The sequence below is a fragment of the Natrix helvetica genome, assembly GCF_964273705.1.
Source record: "Natrix helvetica genome assembly, chromosome: 1".
NCBI classification, from domain to species: domain Eukaryota; kingdom Metazoa; phylum Chordata; class Lepidosauria; order Squamata; family Natricidae; genus Natrix; species Natrix helvetica.
In genome coordinates, this window is record NC_138548.1 from 197,964,709 (window position 1) to 197,989,252 (window position 24,544).

At 42.2% G+C, this 24,544-nt stretch overlaps 1 protein-coding gene across 1 annotated transcript in view; it reads left to right on the plus strand.

Annotated features, from left to right (window-relative positions):
* The window catches only part of PPP1R3F (protein phosphatase 1 regulatory subunit 3F), a 44,564-nt gene extending 26,004 nt beyond the window's left edge, over positions 1 to 18,560 (plus strand). The window contains exons 3-4 of the mRNA XM_081950610.1: positions 8,155 to 8,231; positions 16,475 to 18,560. Coding sequence (XP_081806736.1) covers positions 8,155 to 8,231; positions 16,475 to 17,578 — 1,181 coding nt within the window. The 3' untranslated portion in view covers positions 17,579 to 18,560. The remainder of the gene's footprint in view (positions 1 to 8,154; positions 8,232 to 16,474) is intronic.
* Positions 18,561 to 24,544: the final 5,984 nt, after the last annotated feature.

Sequence of the window (24,544 nt, forward strand, 5' to 3'; positions counted from 1 at the left end):
TGGTGGAGCGCGCCATCGCTCAGGGTATTTCTGATGGCATGCAGCAGTTGGTCTCCAAGTTGCCCCTTATGTCTGCTATTCCCAGCAAGGGCAGATCTGTGAGACCCCAGGCCCCTCTGGCTAGAGAGGTCTCTCCCACACCCACTGCCATCAGTGAGGTGTCTGACTGTGAGGAGGTTGAGCAGGAGGCCCCGGTCCTTTCAGAGGACGAAAATCCCACCCCAGAGGCCCCTTCCACCTCTGGTCTCTTCAACCCCTCCATGTTTAGAGCCATTCTGACCAAGGCCCGTGCCGGAGGTCCTCAAATGGGGCTCCCTCCGGCAGATAAACCCACCTCTGACCAAGGTGGCAAGGACACCATCGGTCCTCAGGATCCGGGCGCGGGGCTCTTTAAAGAAGTTCCCCCTCCCATTGATTTGGTTCCTGCCCCCCAACTGTTTCTGGACATCATCCAGCGACAATGGGCTCAACCAGGTTCCATGGCCAATCCCAGTGGAACTGATAAAAAGCTCTTTACCATGGAGGGCCCCCTCGAAGACCTATTAAAGCTTCCTCAGGTGGATGACCCAATTGTATCCCTCACCTCTACCTCGGCTCTCCCGGCTGACCTACTGGAAGGCCTTAAAGCGGAGGATAAAAGGGCGGAGCTGCCCACAAGACCCACCTGGCCACTGCATGGGCCATGAGGGCCTCATCCTCCTCCTCTTATTTCGGCAGGGCGGCCCTATTCTTGCTCTGCAAATTGTTGGCCAGCCTTCCAGCAGGGGACACTAGAACGAGGCAGGATGTTAATAAGATAATAGCGGCCGTGGAGTATTCGGCCGACGCCTCGCTTGCGGCTACCAAATTCTCCTCCAGAGCCTTAGCCTCTAATGTAACCTCATGCCGTCTGCTGTGGCTCCGCCACTGGCAGGCGGACGTAAAGGCGAAGTGGAAGCTCGCTTCCGCGCCCTTTAAGGGAGGCAAGCTATTTGGAGAGGCTTTGGACTCATTTTTAATCGAGTCCAAGGGCAAGCGCAATATCTTGCCCGCCATGACAAAGAAACCGGACCGCAGGGGCCAGCCATTTCGCAGAAATTCCTTTCGTGGCTCAGAGCCCTCTACCTCTTCAGGGGGTACCAGCCGTCCCTACGCCCAGTCCCAAGATCGTCCCCAGGATAAATCATCCTACAGGGACAAGAATAAACAGCAGGGCTACCGTAGACCATTCCGTGGGGGGTACTCCAATTGGTCCTTCCGGAAACAGAAGTGACCGTTACAGGGATCCTCCCATTGGCGGCCGTCTCCAACTCTATGCTGCCCAGTGGGAGGAGACCACGACGGACACCTGGATCCTGAACACGGTCCGTTACGGGTTGACCCTAGACTTCCTATCCTTCCTTCCGCGGACCTTTGTCCACTGCCCCATTCCCAAACCCCCCCTCAAATTCCAACTCATGAGGGCGGAGATAGACCATCTGTTAGAGATAGCGGCCATAGAGAAGGTGCCCGAAGGTCAGGAAGGCACAGGCTTTTACTCCATCCTGTTCCTAGTCCCCAAGTCATCGGGAGGAGTGAGGGCAATACTGGATCTCAAGAGACTCAATACGCATCTGGAGTACAAACGCTTCAAGATGCAGTCCCTTCAGACCATCCTGGGCTGCGTCAGGCAGAACGACCTCCTGACCTCAATAGATCTGAAGGAGGCGTACCTGCACGTCCCAATCCACCCGGCACATTGCAGGTTCCTGAGATTCCAGTTTGCCAACCAGCACTTCCAGTACAGAGCCCTTCCCTTCGGACTCTCGTCGGCCCCACGCACCTTCACCAAACTACTGGCCACCATCGCAGCACATCTCCGCTCCATCCCGGTGAGACTGGAATGCTACCTGGACGACATTCTCATCCACTCGTCGTCCAGGGGGCAGGCCCAGAGAGATCTGGACACCACCATCCGTGTACTACAACAACACGGTTTCTCCATCAACCTCGCCAAAAGCCATCTGACCCTGACCTGCAGCATCCAGCACCTCGGCACAGTCATCAACTCCGAGTCCTGCAAGGTCTTCCTCACACAGGAGAGGGTGGACAACATCAGGTCTCTCGTGAGGAAGATCCGTTCCACAGGGTCGGCATCGGTCGTCTCCCTATCCCAACTTCTGGGGAGACTGGTGTCCTGCATCTCGGTGGTCCCGTGGGCACGTCTTCACACACGGGACCTCCAATGGTTCCTGCTACCGTTCCAGAGACGCAAGGCCAGCAACTCCAGGCGGGTGATGCGCCTACCCCCCAAGGTGCTTCGCTCCCTCCGATGGTGGCAGTCGGACGCTCTCCTGAAGGGGTGCTACTTCAAGGAGCCGGAGCGCCTGGTCATCACAACAGATGCCAGTCTCTTCGGGTGGGGCGCCCACCTTCAACAGCAGGTAATCCAGGGCAGGTGGTCGCCAGCGGAGCTCGCCCACAACATAAATTGGCTAGAGCTCCGGGCCACCAGGCTGGCCCTGCGCCACTTCCTCCGGCTGGTCAAGAACAGAGATGTGCTGATCCTGACCGACAACATCGCCACGAAGGCGTACATCAATCATCAGGGCGGCACAAGATCCTTTGCCCTGATGACGGAGGCGGAGGCCCTGGGAAGGTGGGCGGAGAGACACCTGACATCCCTGCGAGCAGACCACATCTCGGGAGAGGACAACATGACGGCAGACTGGCTCAGCAGAACCACCATCCAGAACGCAGAGTGGCGCCTTCACCCGGCGTTGTTTCGTCAGCTGTCACAGAGGTTCGGCCTCCCAGGAGTCGACCTCTTCACGTCTCCAACCAATGCCCAGCTCCCCAGGTACTTCACGAGGTTCCAGTGCCCCGGGGCGGAAGGCACAGATGCTCTTCGGTCTCGCTAGCCTCCGGGTCTGTTGTACGCCTTCCCGCCTCTCCCTCTGATTCCTCATGTCATCAGGAAAATCCTGTCAGAGGGAGCAGAAGTGCTGCTGGTAGCTCCTCACTGGCCGAGGAGATCCTGGTTTGCCGACCTGATCAGCCTCTCTGTGTCACACCATTGGCGCATTCCTCAGGATCAGATATCCCTCAGCCAGGGGGCAGTACAACATCCAGAGCCCCAGTGGCTGCAACTTGCCATATGGCACTTGAAGGGGACATCCTGAGGCTCAGCGCATATTCGGAAAAAGTGATCCGTACCATCCAGGCATCCAGGCGCCCTTCGACGGTCAGAATCTATGAAGCCACCTGGTCGTCCTTCTCTCGCTGGTGCCTCCAACATCAGGTCATCGCTACATCTGCCACCGTCCCTCAGGTCCTGGACTTTTTGCAGGAGGGCCTTGACAAGGGCCTGGCGCCCAATACCCTCAAACGCCAGATGGCCGCCTTGGCCACCATCTTATCCACAGGCTCACACCTGCCTCTCAGCAAACACCCGCAGGTGCGTAGTTTCCTCAAAGGCGCCACCAATCTGCCACCTCCCACCATCCACAGGTATCCAACCTGGGATTTGTCTGTGGTGTTACACTCTCTGTCCGAGCCTCCCTTTGAACCTCTCAGGACAGTTGGACTGCGCCACCTGACTCTAAAGACTGCCTTATTGCCATCACTTCGGCACATAGGATCTCTGAACTGGCCGCCCACTCAGTCAGAGACGACCTCTGTGTCATCCATTCTGACAGAGTGGTCCTGCGGCTGGACCCAGCATTTGTGCCTAAAGGCCTACGAACATCAAGGCAGACCAGCTCCTCCTCGTGTCACTGCCCATTCAACGAGGAGTGCCGCAACCTCGGCTGCATGGGCTACCCAAGCATCCATCGAAGACATCTGTCGGGCCGCTACGTGGGCGAGCCCGTCGCCCTTCATCAAGAATTACAGACTGGACGTTTTTGCCTCTGCTGAGGAAGCCTTTGGGAGGAGAGTTCTGCGGAGAGTTGTTGCGAGCCGCGCGGCTGTGGACAATTCTTCCCTCCCTGGGACAACATAGCTTTGGCATGTCCCGTGCTTGGACACTCCAAGCAGCGCCTAGGAGAATGACCGTTGGCTTACCTGAATGGTCTTTCTCTAGGCGCTGCGGGAGTGTCCAACCCCACCCTGTGTAAGGGCCGCGGGGTACCTTCCATTGGACATCCGGACTATCGCCATTGACAGGTCCTTTGGACTATTCCTTCGTTTTTTAAAACTGAGCCTCTGAGGAGAGCAAGGGGCGGAGCTACAAGAAATTCGAACTCAGTCCTTGGGCAGCAAGCTGAAGTTAACCCGTGCTTGGACACTCCCGCAGCGCCTAGAGAAAGACCATTCAGGTAAGCCAACGGTCATTCTCCTCAGTTCTAAGTTGCTTCTCTCCTTGATTAGTTTCCACCCATTGCTTCTTGTTCTACTATATCAGTATTGGAATCTAAAGAAGTCAAGTCTTTGAATCAAGAAAAACTCCATTTTGTCCAAATTTAGCTTCAGTTTGTTTTTCCATAACCAGTTATTTACACTTTAGAAATCAGCACAGGGAGGATCTTGAGACATCCACATTCAGCATGCCATAAAAGGACAAATATAGCTAGATATCAGCATATTAACAGCAGATACTCCTGAAACCACATATGATCCTTTCTTATGATTTCTTAGACAGATCAGTTAATGTGAGATCAGATTTCTGGGCCCTCTTTCAAAGGGGCAGACAGAATTTTCCCAGTGAAATCTTTTGGTAGTAAAGCCAATTCAAAGGGATGCCAAATAAGTCAAGTATTGGTGAAGATGCTGGACTGTGGGGAAGAATTGGAAACATGTAGACAAGGAAAAGAGAAGAAATGAGCATACATGGTATGTAGTTCTCTTGTGTTTCATATATATTCTATATGAATCTATATATTCTATATATCCTCAAAATTAATCACTTGGTTCTTCCAAGATACCAAAAGTGGAAGAAGGTTCCATAGTTCATAGTTTGTTCTTTTTCATGTGTGGAACCAGAGTTCAATCTCAACTGGTACTTTATAGACTTAATGCTTTATCTCTGTACAAAAGAAATGGGTTGTCTAGTGGTTAAGGCACCAGTCTAGAAAGTGGGAGACTATGAGTTCAAGTCTCATCTTAGCCATGAAAATCTGGGTCAACCACTCTTTCTCAGCCCAACCCACCACACAGGGTGATTGTTCTGAGGAAAATAGAAGGAAGGTGTGTTGGATATGTCCACTGTCTTGAGTGGGCGAAGCTTCCCGCCGCCACCACTACCAGTGCACCCGATCCAGGGCAAACCGGCAGAAACCCATCTCTGGTGTGTGTGTATCTCACACTAAAATTGAAATGAAATAATAAAATGAAATAAACCTCTTGAGCAAATAAAACCATAAATGGTTCAAGAAAGGAAGTGGGGGATTCTCATCCTGTAAACATGGGCTAGGCAACAGAACAGAGGTAGTTCTAGGAAAGGATTGCAAGGAATAGTTACAGAGTTCAAGCACAATTAAGGCTGCATGGAATCCTACAAATGTTTTGGATATAGCGCAATAACATTATGGGAATTTGATTGCTAAAGTTGTAATAATCTAATGGCAGGTAAGTTATCTGCATATCATTATAGTTCAGTGATGGTGAACCTATGGCATGCGTGCCACAGGTGGCACGCAGAGCCATTTGTCAGGGCAGCGAGATGAGTTCAACTGAGTTCATCCTTTTTAAAAGCCAGAGGCTTCTCTGAAGCCTCTGGAGCGCAAAAAACTGACCCTCTGGGCAAACTGGAAGTTCAGGAACGGACTTCCTGTTTGTTCGGAGGGTCGTTTTGACTGCTCCGGAGGCTTCAGGGAAGCCTCCTGAAGGTCCCTGAAGCCTTCGGAGTGCTTAAAATAACCCTCCGAGCAAACCGGAAGTGACTTGATGTTTGCTCGGAGAGTCATTTTGACTGCTCTCGAGGCTTCAGAGAAGCCTCCTGAAGGTTCCTGAAATCTTCGGAGCGCTCAAAACGACCATCCGAGCAAACCGGAAGTGATTTCCGGTGTGCTCGGAAGGTTGTTTTGAGCACTCCGAAGGCTTCAGGGAAGCCTCCTGAAGGTCCCTAAAGCCTTCGGAGCGCTCAAAACGACCCTCCGAGCAAACCGTAAGTGACTTCCAGTTTGCTCGGAAGGTCGTTTTGAGCACTCCGAAGGCTTCAGGGAAGCCTCCTGAAGGTCTCTGAAGCCTTCAGAGCGCTCAAAACAATCTTCCGGTTTTCTCGGAGGGTTTTGACTGCCTCCTGAAGGTCCCTGAAGTCTCCAGAGGGCTTCCGGGGGGGTGGGGGAGGCTGTTTGCTCCTATAAAGCCTCTGGAGCCTGGGGAGGGCAAAAAAGCATGCAAAAATGGGGGGGGGTCACGCCTGTAGTGCGCGCATGCGCACTGGGGGGGTCGTGCATTGCATTATGGGTGCGGCACGCCTGCACACGACCCCCCTGTGCTGCCCCCACTTATGGCATGGAAGCCAAAAAAGATTCGCCATCGCTGTTATAGTAAATCGGAAGTAATTTGTATGCACAATTGTAGCCTGTTGCTATAAAATAAAAGAGCTAAAAAATCAACTGTGCCTCAAAGAGAAACTTAGATTTCTCTCTTGAAACTTATTTCTCTCCTTCCTCTTTTCTCTGCCATTGTCTATCAAGGTGAACAGCTAGAAACAATGGTATCAGCAGAAAAGTATGCAGCATTGGGATCAGCAATTTAAAAAAATGGTGGTGAGCTTAGCGTTCCAACAATACATTTCACAGTCCTTGGTGAATGTGAAGCTGTTCTTCAGATTGTTGTAAGGAGAAACCTTATTGTAGTTTAATAATTAACACACTTCTAGGGGAACAAATCATACAAGCAGTTCCTTTGAATTGTTTCTTCTACAGTTTATTTTATTGTTGAAATCAAACAATTTTCAGTTTATTTTTTAATTTTTTTAAAAAAAATCAAACTGAAAAGTGTATTTTGTCAACAGAAAATGAAGAGTTATTTAATATTCAAATTTTTCCTCTATTATATCTTGATGGCTTGACAGACTACCCAAAAGTACTATAAACTTGAACAGTCAATTAAGGTATTTCTGGATTCTAAAACTATGTTTAATTTTGTGTTTTCTAAACTTGTATATTTTCATTTTATATCAGTTTGTATTCAAAATCTTTTTGGAGTGGTATATATTTAAAAGATCTATATCTATATGTAATAAAATATTACATATTTTAAAGATCTATATCTATATTTGATTTCATATATTCCTTTCAAATCAAAATTATTTGTTGAAAACTAATATAATATTAAAATCCCACTTGAAATCATGAGAAGTGACAGTGGCAGTAGATACATCAATTTTAATTTTTAATATAGGGTGGTATTCCTTGACTTACAACCATTTCTTTAGTGACTGTTTGAAGTTGCAACAGCACTGAAAAAAGTTACTTATGACCGTTTTTCACATTTACAACTGTTGCAACTATCCCCATAATCAAAATTTGGACACTTGGCAAGTGGCATGTATTTATGACGGTTGCACTGTCCCGGAGTCATGTGATCAGATTTTGTGACCTGACAAGCAAAATAAGTGGTGAAGCCAGATTCACTTAACAACCGTGTCACTAATCACTAACTACAGTGATTCACTTGTTTGTGGCAAGAAAAATCATAAACCATGTTAAAACTCACTTAACAACTATCTTGCTTAGCAACAGAAATTGGGGGTGATGTCAATTGTGGTTGTAAGTCAAGGACTTATCTATATGATAAAGATAAATAAATATAACCCATAGAAACAAAAGCTTTTGTGGGGTCCTCCATAAATTTTAAAAGTAGGAAGGGGTCCTGAGAGAAAACTGTTTAAGAGACTCTGATATACATTATGATGTATAATAAGAAGAAAAAAATTGGGGCCTTTCTGCCAACTGAATTCTGAGATTTATTAGTTACTGTAGATTGGTGCTTATTCAATAATTATATGTTCAATGCTGACTGTAGGGGCTTCTAAAAGAATGTTTAAAATATTTATAAATTAAGATGATTAAGAAACTGGATGTCCAGGATCCCATTCCGAGCTCACCGAAGTACAAATTACTGATAACTATCCAGCAGTTCTGAGAATGTGAGTTGCAAATAAATAGTCCTCCATATTGAATGCTGATTCTGTACTTTCTCTCCCTGTTATCACCATACATTTCCTCTGTCTTTCTCTCATCACAGAAACAAGTATTGAAGGAAATCTATCCAAGGAATTTCCAAACTCTTCTGTGATGCAGCTTTCAACTCCAATAAAACAGGTAAAGAGTGACAAAGTCAGAGTGGCCTGACTTTGCCATCACTGATTCTTCATACATATCAACACATATTTATATAGCATATGAAAAAAAGGTTATGATAATACAGTAATTGGGAGCAGAATTTCCATTGCTAAGCATTATAGTCGTAAAGCACATTGTGTCAAACCCCAGTGGGGTTTGCCATATCTGGGGGAGGGAGATTTGGAGAGGTAGCAGCAGCAACGAGCGGCAGCAGTGAATGGCAGCAGCAGTCCCAGCTGTTTAGACCAGCTGATCGGCGGTGTGCCGGGAGGCCAAGAGCTAGCTTCTGATCAGCTGGTCTAAGCTGAGCGGTTTTCTGCATTGCTTGGCAATGACAGTCCCAGTTGCCATCATATGAATTGTTAAGAGGTAAGTGGCAGGAGTCTCAGGCAAGGAGTAGGGTGGATGGGGAAGTGGGTGCTGTAGGGGGGGGGGGAAGCTGCGGGAAGGTGCTACAGGGCATGGGGCAGCTGGAGAGGAGTGCAGACAGATTGGCAGGGAGAGAATTTCTGAATGCGGGCAAGCTGCAGGGGCTGCAGGCAGTTGGCAGGAGCCACAGGCCCGTGGTTTTGAAGGCAGGCAGGTTGGTGGGGACTGTGGGCAGGTACTTCTGAGCACAAGTGGAACAGCAGAGACTGCAGACAGGCACTACAGAGTATGGGTGGACTGGTGGGGGCCACCACAGAGGTGCTACGGAGTAAGATTGTGAATGGTGATTACATGAGTACAGCTCATTCTAGCATAATTACATCTTTATGACATGTTCTAAATAAAAAATTGATTATATTTAATAACAAAGTTTCTAGACTTCCTTTCTTAATCATTGTTTACAATTTATATCCAATTTCCTTTTATCAAACCAGTACATATATATACATTATTTTTAACTAAATTTGACTAAATTTTTTATTATAAGCTTTCATACATAACAGAATTTCTAAACTTCCTTTCGTAGTCACTATTTGCAATTTATATCACATTTCCTCTTATCAAACCAATACATATGTATACATTATTATCATTATCAATTATTTATCTAACTATATCCATTATCACTTCATTTTTTACATAATGCTCTACATTTAATTAAATTTGACTATTTTTTATTATAAGCTTTCATATATCAACCTGTGTCTTTCCAGTAATAGTGCAGTCTTATGTCTTTTGTCATTTGTAGGATTAGTCTTCTGGTTGTTTCCTTAATAAAATTTGTATGGACTTCTCTTCGCAATTTATTGCTTGTAGCATATCTTATAATTTCGAAACCCTCTATCTGCTTCTTTAAGCAGCTTATCTTTGGTTATCAATAGTGCTTCTGACAAAATTTCTCTTTAGATCCATCAATTCTTCTCTTTTTTCTTCTTCTATACCTTGAAATCTGGGGTAGATATCCTGTCCATCTATCTCCCCTTTCCATATTCCACTCTTTCCATTTCCAACCACGCTCAGTTCACTGTTGGTATCAACAATTATCTTGTCTCGTTGTTCATTTTTCCCTTCAGTTTTTAGGACTCTAACCTCCACTTTTTCCATTTGATGAACATCTTCAATTTTTCCATAAAAGTTTACTGTTTTGCAATCTATATTTTCCAATCTCTTCTCAATTTTCTCTGTTACTTCTAATAATTTTTGAATTTCAAACATAATCTTTTGCAATGTTAAGGTTTCTTTTTGATGTTGTGCCATTCTTCCAACTGGTAAACACTGCCACTCTACCATTCAAAACTTTTTATTAGGTTTGACGCAAGTTCATTTATAATCTTTCAAAACAAGGCTTTGTTTCCACTTCTCTCCAGCTGCCAATGAAGCTCCCAAAGAGTACCTGTATCAACAACTCATGCTCTTCTCCTTATTACTCTGTATAAACAAGCTGAAGAACCTTGAAATGCAAAGTCAAAATGATCAAAGTGAAAAAAGAAAGGGCAATGTTTCCAGGACTCAAGCCTCCAAGTGGCAGTGTTACTTCCTTTCCCTCTGATATTACAACCATCTTTGTATTCCTTTTATATCTTCTTTATATTGCAGGCTTAAAAGAAACAAAGTTCTTAAGTGAAGCAAAATAGAAAAAAAAAACCATCCAAACCAGTATTATAAAAATAAAGAAAAAGATTTTAATCCATAGGTAAAAAAGAAGTAGGAGAAAAACTAATCCGTTCACTTTAAAAAATAGGAAATATTTGCAAAAATTTCATCCATAAAAGAAAATTTTAAAAAAAGACAACACACTGTCCAGTGTAGCTTAATTTCGCTGTTACTTTTCTTCTGTTTTCAAATTTAATTTAGCTTTAATTTTTTTTGGGGGTAGTCTCTTTTATAACAATAAGATTTCCTCACCAGATGGACACACTTTCTCTTTCCGCTTTCCTCCCATTCCGGAGCTGTCCCAACTTCAGCAGCTTTTGGCTGCGCTTCTGTCGCTGGCAAGAAGAGATTCTCTTGGATCAATCAGGGACTTTGCGGTGTCCCTGAGATCAGCAAGACATACTCTTCCCTGTCACTGTCTCTTTGGGACGGTTTAGGTCAAAAAGGACTGTCCAGTGGCAAAAGTATCGGCTGCGATCTCGGAGCTCCTGTCTCTGTCTCTCCAGAGCCTCGATAAAGTAAGGGACTGCCTTCTCTGCCTTCTCTTGACCTCTCCCCACCTGTCTATCCCCCATGAAAAAAGTTGAAAAAATACATTTATCAAAATGGAATCAAATTGGCAAGAAATTTTTGGCTAAAACAATGAAGAAGTTGTTAAAATTATTCCGACTGAAACATTGGCCCAAATGAAGCAGTTGATGTATGCCACAGTAGCTACTGAGGAATTGGGGCTTCAAATACAAAGGAATGAAGTTATTAAGAAAGGAAAACCTAAATGGTATATGCAAATAGAATTGAAAATAAAGAGTATTTGCATAAACTTGAGAAATTTAAAGAATTTGAAGCAAGGGATTTTGAAAAATAAATCAAAACTGTGTGTGGATGTGGGTGAAGTACAACCCGGACAGTAAAGGGAATATCAGAAACTGCAGAACAATTGAGAGAAAGAGTTATGGCTGTTTCAGGAACAATCACATAATTTGAGAATCAAATAATTCAGTTCCTGCAGATTTTGCAATTTAGAGCAAATCAGTATTAAATTCTACAAAACCCTTGAAAAAGGGAAAGAACTAGCTACAAATGAAGCCTGACAAAGAAGAGACCCTAAAATTTTGGAAACGCTTGAGGGAAAACAGTAGGTGTACAATTTTAGAAGTACCAAAACCAGAAAATGACTAAATACTTAGAAGGACATTCCTAATTCTGTAGGATAAGGGGAAAGAACCTGGAAATTACAGATCCATAGCCTGTGTCAACATTCCAAATATCATCCAAAATTAAATCAGAGTCCAAGGCAAACTATTCCTCAAAGTTCCAATTTATTAAGAGAGACATGTTGGCACATCGTGAAAACCCAAATCTGAAAATGTCCCCAGGTTTTCCCACCCAGTTGAAAGTTCATGATCTTGCCCTCACACCCACAAGTCCATCACATGGTCCAATCTTCCACTGCCACGCTGGCAGTTCCACCCATCCAGTTCCGGTCAGAGGTGTAGAGAACAAAAGATGACCTTGGTTTCTAGAAAGGAATTTTTTTATTTTGACAACAACACATTCTACTCCTTACTATTCCCCCTCCCAATTCCCCACTAATGAAACAGCATAGTAAAATAAGAGAGAGTGTGGCAGACCAAAGATCCAGAAAGGAATATGACTTCAGGCCTGACAGGCGGCCTTTCCTCAAAAGGGAAACAATTCCTGAAAGAGATTAATGTAGGGATTAACATAACAGAATTAACCACCTCTCCCCCCACACCCCCAGGGGGACCCTTTGGCTTATCGGGGAATTTATCATGTAATTGTTTTACTAATTTATCCGCTTTTAGATTGCAGCTTTTCACCCAAGTAGCTTCAGAAGAAGGGTACCCCTTCTAATGCACTAAATACTGTAAGTGACCCCTATACAGCCTACAGTCTAAGATCTTTTTCACCTCATAATGTGTTTCCCCTTCTAACACTACAGAAGGAGGGGGAGCTTGGATGGACGGTCTTATGCTGGATGCAATTACTGGCTTCAACAAGCTACAATGGAATACTGGGTAAATTTTCCCTAGAATTCTGGGTAGACTGAGTTGAACTGTAACTGGGTTAATTATCTTCACTATTGGGAATGGACCTAGAAACTTTGGGCCAAATTTCTTGCTAGGCATTCTTAATCTTATGTATTTGGTAGATATGAAAACTTTGTCCCCCACATGGAAGGGAGGTTGGAGCGAGCGGTGTTTATCAGCTTGCTTCTTGTAGGCTTCTGCCGCATCTGCTAGAGCTTTCTTCGTATTTTCCCATCCTTTCTTAAGCGTGTCCATCCATTCAGTCAGAGATATAGAGGAAGGAGGTTCTCTAGGCAGCTCAGGCATGGGTACAAATTCCATACCACTGGTAATCTGGAAAGGAGTTAATCCAGTGCTGCTGTGGACCACATTGTTGTACGCCACTTCGGCGAAGGGTAGCAAGTCTGACCAGTTGTCTTGCTGATAGTTCACATAACACTGGATGTATTGTTCCACCATTGCATTGCCCCCCTACGCTGTGCCGTTTATGCTGGGATGAAACGCTGAGCTCAGTCCTGTGTGGACCCAATGGATCTTAGGAATTCTCTCCAGAACTTGGCGGTGAACTGAACTCCGCAGTCTAGAAATGATCCTCTTGGGCACCCTGTGCAAGTGATAAATGTGTTTCACAAACATTTTCGCTAATTTCTTTGCAGATGGCAACCCTGAGCAAGCGATGAAATGCGCCTGCTTGGAAAACAAATCAATAATTGTCCAGATTACTATATTCCCGCTGCTGTCTGGGAGCTCGATGATGAAATCCATTGCGATTTCTTCCCATGATCGGCTAGGGTTGGCCACTCGTTGTAGTAGTCCAGGAGGCTTCCCCAGCCGTGTTTTCATCGTGTTTGCCAACAAATACAATTTACTTATGGCCATAATTGCAAATCAAGTCTACAGCTATTTGAAAAGTAATGATTTACTCCCTAGGAGTAAAGGATGCTGCAGAAGTTTTAGAGAAACAAAAAACCATTTACTGATGATAAGATGGTTTTAAAGGATTTTAAAAAACACAAAATTGTTCATTGCTTGGAATAGAAAATAAAAGGCATTCAATTCTGTTTCACAAAGCTGGATTGAGAAATGTCTCAAAGTTTTTGCAATCATTAGAAACATTCAGCAATTTGTGAATATTTTGATGAACAAAGCTGACAACTAAAAGTGAAGTATTAGAAGTTGAAATCAAATGCAGAATTTTCCTAAGTGACTCATTATCAGCTTTACTGTAAAGTATCAATGGCCTTTCTGATAACAATTTTGAGTAAAACAAATTATGGATATGAATTGGCAAAAAAGTACAAATTTCATATTTACTCTGTATGGATGATTTAAAATTATTTGGAAAAACAAAGGTTGAACTAGATTCTTTATTAAAAAATACAGAAGACTTCAGAAAAGATATTGGAGTGTTATTTGGCATTGAGAAGTATGCAACCATAACCATAAGGGCAGGCAAAATTGTTGCAGATGATGGAATGCAGCTTAGCAATGAAGATTTGATTAAGGTAGTAGCACCAGAAGAAGGCTACAAACATTTGGGAATTTTAGAAGCTTCCAATTTATTCAGAAACAAGTACAAGAAAATACTTCTTTCAAATATATCAAATATGTTTGAAAAATGTTGAAATCAAAGCTAAATGGTGGAAACATTATCAAAGCAAATAATACTGGGGCAGTCCCTGTTATTAAATATACAGCAGGAATAGCTGACTGGGCCTGGATAGAATTTGTTAACTTGGATCGGAAGGCAAGAAAACTAATGACAGTGCGCCATGCTTTGGATCGAAAGAGTGATATTGATTGGCTGCATTTGCCAAGAGCTGAAGGGGATAGAGGACTCTTACAAGTGAAACAAACTATGAAGGAAGAAAAGCATGGCTTGAATGACTACATTAAGAAAAGCCAAAAACCTTCACTGAAGAAAGTCAGTTTAAAAAAGCACTTGAATCAACAAAGGTAAAAGCTTATTTTCTTATATGAAGCACACCCTTAACATCGTTGTGGGGCTTGCATGTTCTGTGGAGAATTAAGAGGTACAACAGAGCTTCAACCATATTGGACCAGTCTAATCTGAGAAGCTACACAAAGAGTGCCTCTCCCATAAACAATATGGTGAAATATGATTTATAGAAACCTATACTGGATTGATTCTTGCCTAGGCCAACAAGGGCATGCTAGGTGTTGGAGTTCCTGGAGATCTGATAATAATTGGGGTCTGGAAACAAACAAATGAAGAACGGTTGCAGGAATTGGGTATATCCTGTTTAATGAAAAGAAGGATCAGGAATGACATGATAACAGTATTCCAATATCTAAGATGCTGCCACAAAGAAGAGGGGTGGTGTCAATCTATTCTCCAAAGCAACTGAAGGTGGAACAAAAAGCTATAACTGGAAACTAATCAAGGAGAGAAGCAACCTAGAACTAAGGAGAAATTTCCTGACAGAACAATTAATCAATGGAATGACTTCCCTCTGGAAGTTGTGGGTACTCCAGTACTGGAGGTGTTTAAGAAAAGATTAGACAACCATTTGTCTGAAGTGGTATAATGTTTCCTGCGTAAGCAGAGGGTTGGGCTAGAAGACCTCCAAGATCCCTTCCAACTCCAACCATTTATTTTTTAAATGGTCTCCAACAGGAGTCCCCAACCTGTGGGCCATGGCCCACTATTGTACCATGGCTTATTTGCAACTGGGCCACACTTGCAGCCCCATTCGTGTGTGTGGCGGGCACAGGTGCTTGTGCCCGCCGCTCACACAAATGAAGCTGCATGTGTGCCTGACCCTCGTGCGTGCCAGGCCGCCAACTCAGAAAGGTTGGGGAGTGCTGGTCTACAGAACTCAGAACTGTTGGTTGAGAAACTAGGGCCAACAGCTGCAGGATTACTGGGGGGGAAATGTTTGTCCATTGCAAATATAAGAAGACTGAAACAAAGAAGTGATAAAATAATTTGTAATCTATTATTAGAAATCAAGTCCAACAAAAAGAGGAAAAATATACTAGTTCTGGAAAGAACAACATCAAAATCATAAATAACAGGACAGAGGCTGGAATAATATTTATAATAAAATTGCTATTCTCATAAGTACATCATACATAGTTTGGCTAATATCTTGTTGCTTAACATAACCATCTTAATCAGCATTGCCTTGCAGAAATATATGATGTTCATTCATTTAAATAAAGCAGTACATTCTGAGGAGAAATAAGTACTGTATACTTAAAATTAATGTATCATTAATTCTATAAACAGGTTTTATTTTCCAATGGTTCTTGCTAAAACGTAACCATTTTTATCCTAAAAATTAACACTTTTGATACAGACTGAGAGTAAAGTTTTAATAAGATTGGGATCCTGTAACCTATAGGCTGTATCTAATCCTAAATTTTTGTAGCCCTCCATTCAACCTTCAAAGCCACCGAGCTACCAAAGCTATCAAAGCTACCACAAGCTACCAAATCTTGGCAGCAAACAACTGTTAAAATTGCAGAGTTAGGCAGGGATGAACCAGGTTTGATAATTGAAACTTATTGGGTGATTTTGGTCTGTCATTTTCTTTTGATTCATACTACTCACAGGATAGTACAGTGATCATACCAATGTATGCTACCTTGAGGATGAAGAAGTAATGGGTGTTAAAATATAATAAATAAAACATGGTAATTTTTCTCCTTTTAAAGATGAACAATTAAAAATAGGTAGTAAAAGAGCTTGAACTTCAGATTTTATAGGTCTTTTTAGAATAGCGCATTCAATTATGTACACTTTTTCTGACCTCCAACATATTTTTCCAAGTAGTGTGCTTGAAAAAGAGATGAAATAAATACCTGTTGGGGCAAATGGAACTGGAAAGTAAAGTGTGGTGTTTGTTTCCTCTAGAGGTATGCAATTTTGGGATTGTTATGCCATAACACCTAAGGCAGAAAAAGGCACATACCTTACTCTTCTGATGAAACTCAATGCTCTGTTTTTACCACTCCATAGGTAGCTATGAGCATTCAGCGTTCAATAATATAGATGAATATATTATTTTACTACTCCTTTTCACATTTTGTCTATTTTTTTCTGCTTTTTCCTTCACTGCCTAGATTCCAGAACTCACAATCACTACTAACTCACCAGAAAAGAAGGACCCTTCTAAAGATCATCTGGTAGATTTTACTGATTCCCCACAGGGACATGCTATCAGGGTCCACACTACATCTCATGAGGAGCTGAAAGTGCCATTGGGTTTCATGCTAGGTGCTGAACCCCATTCCTTGGGACAGTGGGATGCTCCTGAATTCAGCAAGGGTGACCTCACCACAGAGGGCTCCTTCATGGACGAATGCATGGAGGAACAGTTGAGAAGATACCAAGAGCTGCCCCATCGCTTGGAGGAAGATGCCATAGATCGAGAACTGGAACAGCTTTACTTGTCCCATCTGAGCCGGCTTCGAGCAGAGGAGCTTGGAGGAAGAGGAGAGTGGTCTGAGGAGAGCTCAGGCAACAACACCAGTCCTGTACCGTCTCTCATTGCATTGCGTCAGAGTGTCTTGACTGATCGTGACCTCATAGTCAACTGGACAGGCCCAGAGAGAGCACTCAACAGTTCCCTGGCAAAAGAGATCACACTGTACTATGCTAAGCAACGGGGCGATGACTCCAGAGATAGTGAGGAGGAGGGAATTATGGCAGGATATGCAACACAGGGACCACCTGAGGTGGTGGGATCAGGCCGTGATAGCCCACCAGTCTTACTAGAAGGCTGCTTTCTAAATCATCTGGAAGAGGGAAATGTCCAACAGAGTCCAATAAAGGACTCTGACTCCTTTCCCAGCTTGAGAGTGGTGGCACCTAACACCTTGAGGCCAGTAATTCCAGAGGCTATGGTGATGCCCCTTGTAGTTCCAGCCCGGACACTAGTGCCCCTACCAAAGCGACCCACAGACCTGCCATCCAGCCCTCTTGATGCCCCTGGACGAGGCAAGAGCCAGGGCTTCTTGATAGGGCATGGCAGCCTCTGGCTGGGTGAGGGCCTTCATGTCCACAAGCCCCCTGAAACTAGTTCCGTTCCTCATAATGAACTTGAAAAGATCTTGACACGCTCCCTGTGGTTCCTCAGCCTCTTTGTCTTCCTTCCCATGGTTTTCAACAGCTGCATGCCTTTGGTGGCCGTTACACTTTACCTCCTTTTGGATTGGTTCTCATAATTGGTATGACTCTCAGAAGTGCCAAAGGCTCATGAGAAGATCTGTAACTTGGCTCTATTCCCGTTTCACCTGATCAGCTAAAAATTTGGCAGTAGTATCAGATCCTTTTAGAGTTAATGGCACATCGATTCTAAATTTCCCAAGATTCAGAACTATTTATTTTTATTAAATCATCTGGTATAAGAGATGAATTGCTTGGACAATAAAAATGAGCTATATGTGAAACTTGCCATGAATTGGATTTGAAGGCCCAGAGCAGGTAACAGTAGGCTCAAAGCCCCAATAGCCCTCCCATTCTCCCTTTGCACATTTTATTCAAGAAGGTTAGAGGTAACATCATTGTCCATCCTTCATTTTCAAATAGAGGCAATTAAGTATGCCTTGTTTGAACAGCCTCAAATCCTACTCAAAGAGCCAGAATAATATTTCTCTCTTCCGTCTTTAAAAACAAAATTCCTTGTTAAGCTTTAGTAGACTTTGTCTCTGTTTTTGGCCTTCCTCTTTCAGGTTCTTGGCTGAAATCCAATTAACTTACTTATAAGAAGTAAGTAAGAAGTCATTAATTTATTTCCAATTTGAGAATGAGGCAAACATTTCCTAAAAGAACCATATTCTTTGATATTTTTACAGACATACGCTTTTAGCGGGCTTTGCCTGTAACTTGTTTTGTGACAAAACAAAACAATATTAAGGGATAATTTCAGACTATTTAGAATCTTAACAAATCAAACATTTACATTTCTAAGGAAAAAAGTCAAAATGGCCCATGTAAAACTTAAGATAGAATGTTTTATTTAAATTCTATATGCCCATTCTCTATATATTAATGCAAAGTTTGGCAACTACGGTAAATTCCTAGTAAGTTTGAGGAGCCTCTGGTTTTATTATATTTCATAGTTCCAACCTGTTCTGTGTAAGAGATTTGGAGAAATCAACTAGCTAGCTCAGTTTCTATCTTGCTTTTCTCATGTGCAAGTAGAAATAATTACTAATTAAGTGAATTCTGCATTAGCAAACAAACAAAAATCCCATTGAGTTAAAAATGACCCCACACCTAATGCTAATCTATTGTTCCTTTGGCTCTTTGGGAAAGAATGTAGGTTTAGACCTGAAGATATTACCCTGTGACTTAGCAGTCTATCAATGTGAAAAAGACTAACAGATGACCCCTAATCCCCATTTATTTTTACAAGGCTGGGAAATTGTAAATATGTTTTGAAAATACCATAAAGCACTTTCTTTCAGAATGTTCTCCTGTGCCAGCCTCAGTGAATTTAACAAGAAAAGTCCAAAGGCAAAATAGCACTTTTGTTGAGCACCTGATTTCAGAAGGATTTGTGCAATCCTGGATTGTGCTCCACTTTTCTGTAATTTCCCATTATTTGAATGAAACAGGGAGACAGAAGTTTTCCATTCCAAAGAAGATGGCAGCATTTTCAGTTTTTTGCCCGTACAGCTTCTGCAAAACACAATCACAACCATTCCAGATGGCCTCAACAATCGCACAGCCAAGTTCCATTCATGCCCCTATCCTGAGCCATACCCAGCTTCTTAGGAAGAAACTTTGGACTGCTGACTGTCTGTGCTTCAAGGACCCCTTTTCACTCCTGGATCCTACACTTCTCTGCCAGTGGCAGGGTCCAACGTAGAGGACTACAGGAAAGATCCTTAAAACAGATGGTCCCATATTTATTTTTGTACCTGGTGGGAAGGCTGACTTTTTCTACCGTAGAATTCATCCCAAGATAGAGATTTTATTTATTAACAGCTAGCAGTACAAACCCAGGCTGGTGGGTTTGCAGAAGATTAAAATAATTTATATATACATGTTTGATGTCTGCAGCAAAGGAGTAGAATGGAAATATCCTGTGTCTTTATGTGCAATAGGTTGAAATGGCACTGAACTTGCTGTAAGAAGAAAGCCCACCCGCTTTCATGCTGCTAAATGTTTTTCATTAACTTCCTCTTGAATGTTGTACTGTCAGCAGCTGCTGTGATATAGCTTGTGGGGCCTTGTGGAGGAAGTGGAGATATTTGTATGGGTTCTGAAGCCACTTCTGTCTGCTGATCCAGACATGGTCCTGCTTTCCCCATCCATTGGTGAATGCTCTTAATTAAGGAACATAGGGAGGTTTGGAAAGTGGAATACTGTTTGTGCTTCATGAAGAGAGATCTATCCTGACATCAATCATCTTTTAAAAAATCTGTATTTTCCAGATAAAATCTGAGATCAGAATGTAATTAGCAGTCACGGCTATGTGTGTGTGTGTGTGTGTGTGTGAGTGAGTGAATGAGTGAGAGAATGTATACATTGTTTTCTTAATTGTCCCATGGTTAACATTTTTTGATGTCTTTCTGCCTTATTCAAACAAATCCGTCATCAAACAAATATGTCTTATACATATTCCACACCACATAAGTTCTGAAAATTATTTGGTAGCTCCACTTAGCTACAAAGCAAGCATTGATTATACTTCACAGGTCTATAGAAACACTGGTCAAAGCCAAAATCTTCATAAATGAGCAGGCTGCCTCTGGTGGCAGATTGTTGAATAACATTAAGGACTGCACAGTGGGATATAAACATACATTATGGAGTATTATCCTTCAGAGAATTATTCTGCACAACTTGTATTGAAATGCAAAATATCTGCATAAAACATTCCTGTGCTTTTGCGCAGCTCCTGGTCATATAAGTTAATGTGCAGGAGAATTTATATGCGGAATGTGCTTCATGTTAATTAATAAGAGGTTTCTGTGGATTTGGGGATACCCAATTTCAAAGTATTTTGGATTAGCTCTTGTAAAACTAGGCTTACTTTAGTGCTTTTACTTTATATTGTTTTTGTTAACTTTCAGCATTCAGCTGGCCAATTTAGAGTACAGTTGTTTCAAGGTTCTCCATCTGCGTGTAGGAAGCTAGAGTTTGTGCAAGAAAGCTATACTAGATTCTTCCTTACGTGTACTTTATTTTTAAATGAAGTGTGCTCAGTAATACCTACCTTCAGTTCAATGTTGTGTACTTTAAACATAGTATCAATAACAGCTAGATTGCAGGTTGTTATATAAAAAAAAACCATCTCTATAACCACCATTGTGTTATCTGCGTTAATGTGTAAATCTTTGCTCCCACTGGATCCTGTATACTAACTCTTCACCAACATTATTATAGAAAAATCAGTGGTTTCTCTTCTCTGAGCAGCAATAATAAAATGTAATTCAGAGGAGGTAGGAAGTTTGGGTAATCTTTATAATTAATGTTGAAACTAAATAGATGTAAGAGTGCACAAATATAATTATATGCAACAGGTTAGGGTGTGTAATAATTACAGCTACTCTTTCTAATACATTAACAAGTTACACATTTTTCTGGGTCATGAAAAATGCAAGACAGAAACAACTAGGAGAGCCAAGTTCATAACTCCTTCCATTTATGCACAGAGGCTCATTATATTTCCAATATTATATTTGCAAAAGTCAAGGTAATTTTTCAGAACAACATTATACTCTGGTAGTATACTAGAGCAAGAACAAAAACGAATCCTATGACATCCTAAAGACCTACATATAATATAGCATAGATTTTTGTGGATAATAGTCTATATTGTTAGATATCCGGAATGGAGGGAAGAGTACTATATATGCACAGCCATTTGGAAGAATAGGTTAATGGAAATGGTAGAAAGAAAGAAAAATACTGAAAGCTATCTCTACATACTGGTCAATAATTCAAAAATTATCAGAATTTAACAAAAGATCAAGGGTTTTCTTATTACACTGCATGTGTTAAATCAGCTCATCAGTGTAAGAGTAACTGCCACATTCAACAATGTTGTTAATGGTCAAAGAGTTATTTATTTATATTTTATTTGCAAAGTTAAACTGGCTGAAGGTAATTATTCAAGCTGAACTATATTGCTTAGACTTTGGAATTATTTAAAAATGCTCAGATAGATGGTTGCGATAGCCCAGATGTCAAATTTATTAGGGATGAGAGGGTGATTTATTTGACCCTTTTTGTGGCTAGCTTTTTAGGCTGTGCTGACCTCTTCTTGTAGTATAGCAGCTGGTTCTGTCCAGTAGTTTTATCTTGATGCAAATTGACTTACGTATGCAGAATGCATTGTGGAGATTTCACTTCTGCCACTGGTATTTGTGGCTTTGTCCAGAAAAGACTTTTGTTCTGTGAACAGACTGAATCCATGCAGTTTGGGGAGAGGGGGGTGTAAACTGCGCAGGTTGAATTAGTATCAAGCTATGGATTTTTGAATGAGAAATCATGCTTGTTCAGCCCTTGAAACTTAGTTTGCTGGAGAACACTAAAGAGGAGAATTAGCAGTGGTACGTTTGTCCATGATTTAAAAGCAACAACTCTGCATTCTTTCTTCAATTTTGCAATCACCCCATGGTGTGGAATTAGATTACAATCCCAGAAGCCTTATTTGTTTTGAGCAGCCTTCCCCCAAGATAGAGCCCTTTAGATGTCTTGGACTCCATCTCCTAGACTGAAGCTGCCGCCTTTGATCATATTCCTCAGCCAGGTCTTTTGCTATGGAAAAAGATCTGTGCATGGCAGACTATAGGGAGCATGGCAGGGAATCTGTTATGTATCTGCTACTGTAGAGCAAGGAATTGGATGGGTCTTATGTATGCGTGTGTGGGTGTGGGTGTGTTTATATGTGTATGTATGTACATCCTTTTGAGCTGTGCCTGCTTCAGAAGCACTAATAAACATCCTGACTATAGCACTTGTGTCCTTGGGAATTTTTTGGAAACTGCCAACAAATGGGTTAGGGTTAGGGTAACTGCTATCTGCCCTCCTGTGATTATTTGGAAGCCTCAGCCCCCCCCCCCAACTATTTGCCTCCATATTCCCCCTTTCCTTCCTTTGATTCAGTTAATGACCGAATAATATTATTTCAAGAGACTGTTCTTCCCGAATAGGTGATATTCACTGAAACCTAAATTATTTAACTTGTCATTATCAGCAAAAAGGATCCTAAAAGTTGGTATTCCACAATCGTTTTATCTCTGTCCCAATTGTGACATTCTAGCTCAAGCAAGAGAAGGAAACTTGGGGCCCTCCCAGTGTTGCTGAATATAGTTAACATGGCCAGTAATAAAGGATACTGGGATTCAGTGACACTTGGAACGCATGAATTTCAGGAGAAAAATAGAGAAATCTGGTAGTCGGTAATATAGTACAATTCAATATGCCTGAAAACGCATAGTTGCTGGTTTAAGCTGACTCTTGCAAAAACCATTGAAGTTGGCTCAGAAAAATGTGATTAGCAATATTTAAGAACTTGACAATGTGTTTAGTAAAGTGTCTATCACAGGGTACAGACATTAATACCCAACTCTGGCATTGGATTTCAGTGTGGGAAGTCAACCCAAAATAGGCAAAGCAACAAGAATTACTTGAACATGTGTAAAAAAAATTCTTCTACAATGTTTGGAAAATTAGGTTTTGTGTGTATGGACTTCACTCCCTTTGGGATGCTCCATCTGGAAGCAATTGGTTAGAAACAAAATATCAGAGCAAATAAATGCTTTACTGAAAAATATTAAATAAATCACCAATGAAGTCTGGGAAATTTCCTGTCAGTAACAGGAGCATGACTATTTTAGGATGGCAAAATATCCAGGTTTATGGATGTACAAGTCATTGAATTTATTTTGCAGGGGATTGCTGCTCTGGTTAGTTTGCAATCAACATCTTTTACTTTACAAAAGGACATTAGCTGCCTGCAGCCCCTTAGGCCAGATCTTGTTTTTCCTTTCATGTCTCCCTTAGTTGAGGGGGAGACAATTCAAAGTGGTCCCTTGAACAAATAATCAGAGGACAGCCAGTCCAGATGAGGCAAAGCAATCAGAGCTGAAACAAAACAAAGGGCTATCCAATATTCTGTTTTTCACAGTGGATAAGGAGAACATTTTGGAAAGCCTATAAGACAGTCACATTTCCAGCAAGTTACATTCTATAATGCATTACTTATGAATTTAGAAATAGCAGACAGACCATACAATGAGCAGCTATTAACAGCCTTACTCTTCATGAATTTGTCTAATTTCTTAAAGTCATGTAAACCAGTAGCTGTCATTCAATTGCATAGCATTTTGGTGACAGCATTCTAACAAAGTTAGACCAACTGCTTGAAGCTATGAAGATGAGCAGCCTATCCAGAAGAGGATTATTGTCAGGAGTTGAAGAACATGGGGTGGAAAAAACAGCACCAGTGCAGAGAACTGGCAAGAAGAATATTATTGGCTCCTAGCAGCCTATATTAAGATGTATAATATAAAGAATCTATCTCAAAATGCTAGTTGCTGAGGCCAACCTTGTTAAGCTACCTGAGGAATGGGACAGGTGCTTCAATATTTTCATGGGTGGAGTGGCATTTCCCAAAAAGGAACAGCATCCCAGTATGGAAACATTTCTGTGTCCAATTTTGTTACTGGAAACTGACCAGTGATGGCAAACCTATGTCACGTGTCAAATGTGACACACTTTACATTTTGGATGACATGCCAATGTTCACCAATACCTGAAAACAACTGTTCTTGAAAGCACACCCTATTCACACACAATTTTCAATGGCTGTAGAGAGCCCCTGTGAGAATGGGGGTATGTCTCTGGACATCATGCTGCCTCCAGAGCCACTGGGAATCCTGAGAATGGAGTATGCTTTCACACTTTCTGGCGATTACAGACTCTGTGGAAGAACATTTTCTAAAGCTGTTTCAAGAATGAAGGCCCTGTGCGACCTGGAGCTACCTCAATTTGTATGCATTTAAAAATAAATAAATATTCTCTTCTGTTCAGTGTATGCACATCACACACACACACACACACACACAGAGAGAGAGAGAGAGAGAGAGAGAGAGAGAGAGAGAGAGAGAGAGAGAGAGAGAGAGCGAGCAGAATCAAATTAGACATTTTCTGAATGTTTGACACTAAGCCCA